The sequence below is a fragment of the Branchiostoma belcheri genome, unplaced genomic scaffold, assembly GCF_001625305.1.
Source record: "Branchiostoma belcheri isolate BF01 breed outbred unplaced genomic scaffold, Haploidv18h27 scaffold240, whole genome shotgun sequence".
Taxonomy (NCBI): Eukaryota; Metazoa; Chordata; class Leptocardii; order Amphioxiformes; family Branchiostomatidae; genus Branchiostoma; species Branchiostoma belcheri.
In genome coordinates, this window is record NW_017803844.1 from 127,430 (window position 1) to 137,980 (window position 10,551).

Sequence of the window (10,551 nt, forward strand, 5' to 3'; positions counted from 1 at the left end):
CTATATATGGCCAAATTATGATCATAATGTCGATTACTTATAACGAATATCAACATGTAGTTTCGCACTGAGTTAGTGCCAGGCTAGTACACGTAGTACGGTGTAAAAGGGGGAGGGGTGTCATAGTTTAACGGTTGCATGATTCAGGGCCAAGGATGGCAAGTTGCAATAGTACGTGCTATGTGGAACACAATCGATGAGGAACAAAATCTTACTTATCAAATGGCGTTAACAAAGGTGTGTGTGGAAAGCACCTAGTGCTAAAAAGCTGCTCGCGTTCTAGTTAATATACCCAAATGTTTTATCTGGTTTGAGAAAAATATTAGGCCTTTCCAGTACCTATGGTGTGTTTTCCTATGTTTCTTTGTCGTTTCTGTGAATGGAGGCCTTTCTACGCCGCTCAACGGTCCCATGGAAGATTAATGCATTGTTGACAATGGTTGTAACCTTTAACCCAGAGTCAACACACAACACACCTGATCGACCAAATAAAGTGCCCTCTTTTGAAATCGTAGTGCTGTGCAGCACCTTAGATGCACAACACTAGAACTCATTGTCCACACGTGAACACATTGCGCCGTTGGCACATCCAACAACAGGTACAGAGCAAAGACTGATTTTATGGTGATTTTACATTCATGGACGCATGACACCGTTTTGCAAGCTTTAGAATATGATCATATTCATCCCTAAGCAAAATAGTCATCTTGTTGATACATATTTCAGCTCATTTTTCCATCTTGCACCCGTAGGTGTCAGGAACGCAAGGAACATCCTCTGCGTTCGTTGGATGATTGTGCGAGGTGATGTGTAACGTGGTCACAAGTGCACGGTGTGGAGCTGCTGGATCTTAAAGTGATACCGTCACTGTTTTTACACCACACACAAAAAATGTGCCTTGTGGAGATTGCCTTTCTTTCTTCATCACGTATCCCATTGCCACGGAGTAGATCGGACTGATGTAACCGAAAGAAAAATAGAATCAGCTTTACGTTAATATTCCTGAACAAGTAATCTTACCAGGGGATCTTTGAATATCATCAAAGGAAGTTTGTAGTTTTGCCGAATATCGACGGTTTTCTGAGAACAAACAAAGATGGCAAGAGGACGGAATGAAGAGACAGGAAAGACATGAAAGACATTTAGAGGGCCATAAGTCGCACCAACAGGATGATAAATCAAGTGGAAGAGAGTCCCTTAAGGGTTGCCCAGTTGGACCAGCAAATGAAGAGAGAAACAACATGAACAGTGATGAAAGAGACGGTTTGATAGCGAAACATCGTCGGAACAACCAAGTAGGTGGCACATTAGACAGAAATCTATCGCACAATGAGCTTGGAAAGACAGCAAGGATGAACCATTCGCTTAAAGAAGCAGGGGCAGGCCCTCATACAACAGACGAGAATGATTGCCCTATCAAACGTCAATCTCTGAAAGGAGCTTGGAATTTTGATTCATCAGGAAGTACTGCATGTGGGGCGCAGCATGCCCACGGGCACCCCGAGTTTGCTAATGACAACGTGGACGGGGTCAGTAGTGATCAACCATCAAGACATCAAGAAACAACAAGGATTCCGCCAAGTTCAAACCAATATCAGACAAGGAATTTGAGAACAGAAAGAGATCGACTTAACACTTAATATTTTGACTGGCCAAGAGATGCACCCGTGTCCCCAGAAGATCTTGCGAGGGACGGCTTTATTTACCTGGGCTACAGAGACCGTGAGGAGTGTGCGTTCTGTGGAGGAGTCCTTCAGGAGTGGGAGGCGGCCGACGATCCGTTCATAGAACACGAGCGACACTACCCACGCTGTCCCTTCGTGAACGGAAGGGCGACGGCAAATGTCCAGCTTGGAGCGACATCACCGCAAACATCGCAGCCAAGGAGCAGTCACAGTAGAGCTCATTGTATCGTTATCAGCCAAACTAGTCAGCAATCGTCAACACCAGAACACGTCAGTCTGAGTCAGGTAACTCAAAGGACCGGATCGGGATATACGTCAGCATTTGCATTACCAGTAGAGACACAATGGCCAAAACTACCAGGTTTTGCGGATGAGGACAACCGACTATCCACTTTTCACAACTGGCCGGGGTATTATCCCATGTCACCACTGAGGCTAGTACGGGCCGGCTTTCTTTACACATGTAAGTTTCAATAATAAGTAGTTGACTAGACAGCATATAACGCTAATACAAGAATATTTACTTATCCCGGCCTATAGTAAATTATACTTTCACAAACGTTTGTCCTTTGTGAGTGTGCGAACAAAAGGGATGAAAAAAAATGTTCTATATATATATATATATATATATATATATATATATATATGCATACGTTTTAGGATCTTGGAGACTAGTATGAGTCATTGGTATAACCTTGGGGATGATCGGTGTCATTTGGGTCCAAGGTTTAACAGGTATCCACACCATTATCAAGGGCAATCCTGACAGCAACTTTCCTCATGAAATCATGCACAGTCTGTTTTGAAGTGCTGAAAGAAAATGCCTTTTGTACCCCCTTCCGCAGACGTTGCCGACCAAGTCCGCTGCTTCTGGTGCGAGGGCGGCCTGAAGGACTGGCAGCAGGACGACGACCCATGGGAGGAGCATGCGCGGTGGTACGGGCCGGAGTGCGGCTACGTCATCATGAACAAGGGCATGGACTACATCCGGGACATCAGGACACGCCGTCCTCCCGTCGTGCAACAGGTTGGTCTTAACTTTAAAACAGACATGACATCAAAGAGGGATGGCGGCTATTCCAAGACAAGGGTATACCAGGTTGCACTTGAGCCGATTTTTCAAGTTTCATAATTTCCAACTTTTAGTTAGAAAAGTGTACTACTTGCATGCATGATGCTTTTTATATTCTGTGATAGAGATTAGCGGTTTAAAAGTCACGCTCCTTCAAACTTTAGTGCATTACTTTATAATGGGCACTATACAGCTCATTAGACATATAACAACAATACTCGGTGTATCCTCTAACGATTTGTTTCAAATGTGAAATGACGTTACAGAACTACCAGGAGGGTGCAAATTTCTTTGAAAAGTAACCTAGCGGCTTGTTCTGGAACTGCAGGACGGTTTGTTTGAAAATCTCCGAGAGACGATAACTGAAGAACCGGTTGACGTATCATCGTGAGTTTTAGTATGTAGGTAGCTTGAGTGATGCTTGACATAATGAAATTACAATTATGCAAATTGGGATCTAATTTGCACAAGTAATGAGGAACTTCTAAAAATTCGTTTTGATCGATAATAGGGCTATGAAACACTTATGACATGTGTAATTGAGAAAGAGAGGAACATGGCAGATATAGAATATGTAAATGAAGACCTAATATTAAAAAAAAAAATTATTACACTTATGCATTTTGCTTATATGGTACAAAATCTCAAAACATCTCTACGGACACTACAATATGGTAATTTATGACCGTCATTTTGTTTATTTACAACAATTATCTGGCTTCTGTCATAAGGCCACCATGTTTAGATTTTTCAGAATATTGAGTTTTTATGTACCCATGGCATTTCACGGCGGTCAATTCCTATGGTAAGGTTTCCAATTCTACGGAAGGGTATCAGGTTACCGGGGTTCCACGCGCGGCTTCCGTGGAGCCAGTCTCTACGGTAAATATTCTTTTCATCAATTATAAGCAGTTTCAAGGGGACTCTCTTGTCCAAATGTGATAAAATCCGCACTGCATATAGCTCAAATGTTGGTGTTTTTATTACAATGCTTAAATGTGGGTGAAATCACTCTCAACGCGTCGAATACTTATTCTAGAACAATCGACGTCAATAACCAAACAACTGATTTAAACCGACCCCAAATCTCTCCGAAAATTCCACATTTTTGCCTTTTTGACAACAGTATAACAAAATTAAGATTTGAGTCGGACAGTTTTCTTTATTTCAAAGTTAAAGTGTTGCTAAGGTAGAAAAATTCGCCAAAAAATGCACTTTTTCAACTTCCAAGACGGATAATTCCAGAACGCCGCCATCTTTAAAAAATCCGTCCGACACAGATCGAGATTTTTGTCTTCTCTACAATTTAAAACGTTTTTGAGGTAAATTGAATTTGTTTTTGTTGCGGTTTAAATACCATGTTTGCATCCATGTCAGGTCGTGTGAGTAAGTGCAAGGGGTAACTTAGATCCCCGTAAACAACAATTAGGATCTTCAAGATCACACACGATAACAGCAGTAGCTTCGTTACATGTTACATATCCACTATAAAACAGGGCATAGATATACTGTCCCGAAATCGGTTTATATTTGTAAAAAGGTGGATTTTTTTACTGTTAGGCGGTACCCGTGTAAAAACGGGCTTGAAGCCGCGGGTTTACTGTACATGACCGCGGGTAACCCCGGATCGAACGAACGTTCGGTTCGATTGACGTCATATCGAACATGATTCGATTCGAATGACGTCATATCGAACATGATTCTGTTCGATGAAAAGGTTGGAATATTTGGGCCCAAATTTGACCATCGTGTTTATATTCCAATTAATGAGCCATTTTGTACATCTGTACGGACACTACACATTTTCTCGGACAGAAAAGCATTCAACTGACAACCTTCTGACATTTTAGCCCATAGTACAAGCAATATAAAGACGCATATTTTCTGTTGCATATAGATATATCCTATATAACATGCTAAATGGCCAGTCCTATCACAATTTTGGGCAGTTACAAGGAGATTTTTTGCTATTAAGTGTAAAAAATGCGTTTTGATAACATGTAATACGTATTGTTTACGGCACTCTATAGGAAAGACAATTTTTAAAATTATCTAGTTTTCGGCAAAACGTATTATAAAGGGCATGTCTTAACATATTGCTCAATTCTTGATTTCTTTTTTTTGGTCAGAACTTAGCTCATAGCTTATAGTTAAAAAATTGCCGATTTTTAAGTGCAACGGTATAACGACAATTTAATGGCAATTTTGGGCATAGAATAGGTCCTAGCATAATCTTTCGAGCATCTGTCTACCACAAAGCCTCGCTATTATCTGCTATAATACTTGTATTTAAATCATACTCGCTATTATCTGCTACTTGTATTTAAATCATAAGTCTGTAACATTTCAACAGAATGCGATAAATAATGATTTAAAATGACCAACAATGCAGGATGTCATTGGTACACCTTGATCTTGGAACCGCCATTACTTTGTCCTAATGTGAGTTGTATAATTATATAGAATACACATGCATGAGGTATTCCGTATCGCGGGAGGGCTGGGGCAGAGGGCGATTCGGAATACACTGTGTTGTATTTTACTAGTAAGTCATACCCACCCAAGAAAACGCGCCTTTCGATGCGAAATGAGCCAAAATTTGGTGTCTCTAAACCAAATTATGCAACACAGCTGTTAATTACAAAACCATAATCCTGTATTCGAATCTTAGGGTTTGGGCGGAACGCATTAGAATAGTTCTCTAGAGCAACTGGAAGGCCGGGCCGTAACCCAATAGAACCCCGTTCTGTACCGCTAGTTATCACACGGGCCGGAACACCCGTATCGAACGTAATCGCGGCCCAGGTATGACATAAATATAGAATACTACACGCGGTATTCCGTATCGCCCGAAGTACCAGCCCGACCACGGATAGGATCGCCCGATACCAATCGTTATTACACGGGCCGGAACACCCGTATGGAACATTATTGCGGCCCAGGTATGGTACATCTACGTTGTGTTTGTCTTGTTTATTTACTGTCTTCCGTTGGGTTTGATACAAATATGTCTGTTTCCTCCCGAAATAAACACAGTATAGTTGGGGGATCGAAACGAGTATCATACAAAGTATTCTCGAAATGGGCTTTGACGAGGACAGGATACAGGCTGTCGTCCACAACCAGTGGCAGCGGTACAACCGGCCTTTTACAACCGCATCAGAACTTCTGAACGCACTCTTGCCTCAAGAGGAGGTTCGATATTATCCATCAGATGAAGAGGAAGAACCACATTTCGCTCAAAATGCTCCTGTCATTTGTCCCGCGCCCGCCGCTCGACCTACACCTATGGATGGTAAGTCTTGCTGAAGTCTGTAATGATTTCTGTCACCATGTGGAATGATCTTTGGAGGCGCAGTATTAGGTTCAACTGAACATCTTTACGTAATAGCAAGGAAAGGAAAGTAAATAGACGAATCTATCATGATTCTAAAGATGTCCACTAATGTATTGGTTTCTAACATTTGTCCATATACAGAACAACCCCTGGCTCCTGAGACCATGGAGCGTGAGTTACGTCGTCTCCGTGAGGAGAGGCAGTGTAAGGTGTGTCTGTCCGAGGACGCCTGTATGGTGTTCATCCCGTGCGGACATCTCTGCTGCTGCGAACACTGCGCCAACATGCTGAGGATCAGAGGGCGCCGCTGTCCGCTCTGTAGAGCTCTTTTCCAAAGGGTCCAGCGCGCATTTCTGGCATAAGTGGTTAGAGATACAAAAGCAGGCAGCTAATACAAGTGTAAGTGTCTTTGGCCCCAAAAAGCAACAACGGCAACATCAATTGTCGGATTTCAAAAGTCATTTATTAAGTCAACGCGTACTGACAACCCACCTCTCAGGACAGAAAGATAAATCAGCTCTTTTATATTTTGAGTTGCCAAAATTTATGCGTTAGTAGTATTTCCTTATTAGGTAAATGATAAGTCATGTCTCAGCCCAGAAACCGCGCATTTATGAAAACTCATAACCACGGGTGACACTACTATGATATAGGGGCATACAGCTCTTTCCGTCAACATTCGTAGTAGTTTTCTGGTGAGACAAAATGGGCTTCCATGGTGGAAGAAAATAGGCTTCCTAAGACGGAAGAATCAGGATTCTCAAAAGGAGAAGTTGGACAGGTTTCAGGCCAGAAGGAGATAGGAGCATACCAGCTTTTACGGCACTACCTGGGCACCACCTTGGACACTATCTTGGGATTTAAGTCTGGACACTACTTTGGACACTACCTGTACTACCAGCATCATCTTAGACATATATCTTGAGCACTATTCGGGACATGCAAGTGACTTTCACATCGGACATTCAGTTCAGTAATATATGCATCCCAGTGGCGGCTCTGTATTCTACTAACTCTTACAATTACTAGTAAATCATCTTATCCAAGAACCAAGGTAGGTCAGAAAATTCTTTTCTCCCTATCCTCCGACTGGAGCAGAACCACGAAAACAGTAAGGCAGAGAAGGTCGTGGTGGCTGCACTTACACATTGCGTAAGATATATAACAGTTACAAGTTTAAAACAACACAACAACGTGTAAACATAAGGGGCTACCTCTACCTAACACACTACTGGAAGAACCCAACAAAACATGTCTGAAACAAGAATTCCGAGACTTCATACCTCCATGAAATATGGGCTTAAAATGTAAATGTAAATTTCTTCTTTAATTATGCAAATTACCTCTGCATTAACATGATATATGCATCACGATGTATGTTAACTTTTGATTAAGTTACAGATGTCCCAAGTATGACATTCCCATCATTCACCATTAAGAAATCATAGAATTTTTGCATAAATTATGCAAATTAGGTCATAATTTGCATAATTAGTATCTGTTGATGTTCTGCCTGCCATAGATTACATACATTACATGTATGAAAGTAGTATAATGTAAAACACTGTAATTATAGAATTTCCTCATTAGTTATGCAAATAAAGTCCTCATTTGCATAATTTGCATTTAATCATGTACATCTCTCTCTCAGCTACCTACACACCAAAAATTATGAAAATATGTTGTTCCTATCTGGACTTATTGGCTTTTAAACATTTCGCCAGAAAGTGCCCTGCAGTTCCAGAACAAGCTGCCAGGGGGACCAAACTCACACCACTTATTCCTGATAGGATAAGCTATCTGTCACAAAAACATCAAGACCATAGCATGTTCAGGACAAAAGATACAAAAACCGGAAGTTCTGCTGCAGTACCAAGGTCATCCACCAGGAGGCCCATATTTGACCTTGACCTTTGTCTTTCGTCTTTCCAAGACTTACCAGCACACCAAATATCATCGCAATCCATAAAGGCGTTCTGAAGTTATGCTGACCACAAAGTTGCGGAAACACACACAGACAGACAGACAGACACACACACACACAGACAGACAGACAGACATACAGACACGCCAAAAACAATACCTCCATTTTTCATGGAGGTAATAAATACGGCATGAAAACAGTGCTCATGTTAAGTTGTGGGAACACAATTCATTACTATGTATAACTATTATTCTTACTCTCATCATTTAGCTTCAGATTTATCATTCAAAGTATAAAACAAGGGCATTTGCTTTTCACTTTGTAGATTCAGGTACCAGACCATAGATGGAATAGGGCAATAGTTGCACGTCTCTTTACACCATCGAACCATATAAAACACATGTTTCACAGGTGACAAAGGTGTGTGGTACTAAGTGCAAGTTGTCTTGAAAGTTGTCATGAAGATATGGATATTTCTGATATGCCTGTTACGTTGCTCCTGGTCCACCTATTTCATGAAAACTAGCCTTAGTCAGATTCATGCTCTTAGAAGGAGCTGAAATCCGACTCAACTCCAATGACAATGCTCTGTAATAGGTGTGCATTTAAAAGTTTCCTAACGATATTTGAGAAACATTCTTCATCTAACATAACGTTGTGTTCTGATGACTTCATGAACTGCAACAAATCGTACACCACACAGAATGTCTGCTCAAACACCCGCACTTTCCTGTCATGATTATCAAGAAAGTTTGTTAATCATGGGCCATGATTAGACAAGGGCCTTGCCTAATCATGTACTCCGAGTACGCTAGGGTACCGCGATTAACGAGGAGTTCGCCCCAGAGTACACTCCATAAATGCATTGCGCGCGGTTCGGCTGGCGGGATGACCCCACAGCCAGAGGTCAAAACTGCAGGCAATATGGCGGCCGTGTTTACCGGTGTGGCCACCCGGTTCTGACACGCTTAGACGATTACAATCGCTAAGCAGGACCAGTGCTTAGCCGAGTCTAGTCTCATAGTCCAGCCTACGCGCTTAGCGACAAAATCACATAATTAAGCTAAGCGGATCTAGAGCGGCAGGAGCCGCGAAGCCTCACGGGATCGGGGTCCGGCCAGGTCACGGCCCGGCATACAGCCGACCGTTCTGTACATAGTACGTCTGGAAACGCCACGCATATATACATTCTACGTCAACTATTTTACAGGTAAGTGTTGCTCCAGGTTATGATTTCAACTTGGGCTGACATGGGATTCGGAAAAAGCTCAAACATTAACTAAACTTGGCTGTTAAAAATGATATATAATAAATGGGGGAGGGGGGCAAAAGTCAGGTTTGAGGTAGCAGAACACAGTTTTCGCCCTATGGGGATTTCTATAGTTAAGGACCCCAAGATGACTCACTTCGACGCGGTAAAAATTATAGCAGGGTGCACTTCACAAATACGAAAATCGAATATGTTTGAGAAGAAGGTACAAACTACAAAATATCTAGAAACCAAAAAATCCTGTCGGCGTATCTGCTCGTGACGTACACTTTGAAATCGCCTCCTACGGACGTGACCTGAACTGCAGCCGACTCACCCGGAAAGCCAGTTGCACAATGCGGCGCATTTATACACGAACTGCAAAACCTTCACAAATCAAATCATACAGTCTCAAACCCGATACATTTCTACACCACACAGCACAATTTACACCTGGCTGACGCTCTTATTAGGCTTTCTACCCAGCCTTCAAGAATATTCGCTGCACTACTTTCTATACCCGCGTCATAGACTCCGGGGGTCGCCAATTAATACTGTGACCTGCTACCTTGAATGAGGGTACGGATAGGCTTTGCGAAAATCTGAACTAGGAACTAACGTAAGGGAGGGTTTGATTCTCGAAAAGGAACTAGGGAGGGCTTGATTCCGAGCAAATCTGCACAAGGAACTAGCAGAGCCCGACACACTCTTCTCTGCAGGTGACATTGAAAATTGGAATTACCGCACAGCTCCAAATTATCTGGATACTAGATAAAAGGGCCACACAGATATTACCTGTGCGGTGCCTTACCTGGTCCCCAGATAAAAGGCTGACACAGATATTACCTGTACAGAGCCTTATCTGGATACCAGATGAAAGGGCCACACAGATTTTACCTGCACGTTGCCTTACCTGGTCCCCAGATAAAAGACTGACACACTATATTGCCTGTATGGTGCCTTACCTGGTCCCCAGATAAAAGGCTGACACAGATATTACCTGTACAGAGCCTTATCTGGATACCAGATGAAAGGGCCACACAGATTTTACCTGCACGGTGCCTTGCCTGGTCCCCAGCTGAAAGGCTGATACACTATATTACCTGTATGGTGCCTTACCTGCATACCAGATGAAAGGGCCACACAAATATTACCTGTATGGAGCCTTACCTGGCACCGTGTACCTGGTCGGGAAGCGGCTGGAAAGAGTAGAATTTTGGCCAAATAGAGAGATGTCAAGGGAGGTTGGTCCGCTAGAGTGCACAGTTTGCCGCACCCGAATTG

The 10,551-nt window shown here is 42.5% G+C and overlaps 1 protein-coding gene across 1 annotated transcript; it reads left to right on the forward strand.

Moving 5' to 3' along the window:
- Positions 1–2,074: 2,074 nt before the first annotated feature.
- LOC109471226 (baculoviral IAP repeat-containing protein 7-like) lies at positions 2,075–6,456 on the forward strand. Its single transcript, XM_019770509.1, has 4 exons — positions 2,075–2,148; positions 2,531–2,712; positions 5,794–6,052; positions 6,236–6,456. Exons 1-4 carry the CDS (start codon positions 2,106–2,108, stop codon positions 6,454–6,456), a joined length of 705 nt encoding a protein of 234 aa, XP_019626068.1. The 5' UTR covers positions 2,075–2,105.
- The last annotated feature ends 4,095 nt before the right edge of the window (positions 6,457–10,551 follow it).

What these genes read in the sequence shown, in the direction of transcription:
- LOC109471226 (XM_019770509.1), top strand. Translation starts at nt 2,106, where the DNA reads ATGTCACCACTGAGGCTAGTACGGGCCGGCTTTCTTTACACAT. An exon ending in GTCCTCCCGTCGTGCAACAG is followed by an intron (nt 2,713 to 5,793) that starts GTTGGTCTTAAC and finishes AAATAAACACAG; the next exon opens with TATAGTTGGGGGATCGAAAC. An exon ending in TCGACCTACACCTATGGATG is followed by an intron (nt 6,053 to 6,235) that starts GTAAGTCTTGCT and finishes GTCCATATACAG; the next exon opens with AACAACCCCTGGCTCCTGAG.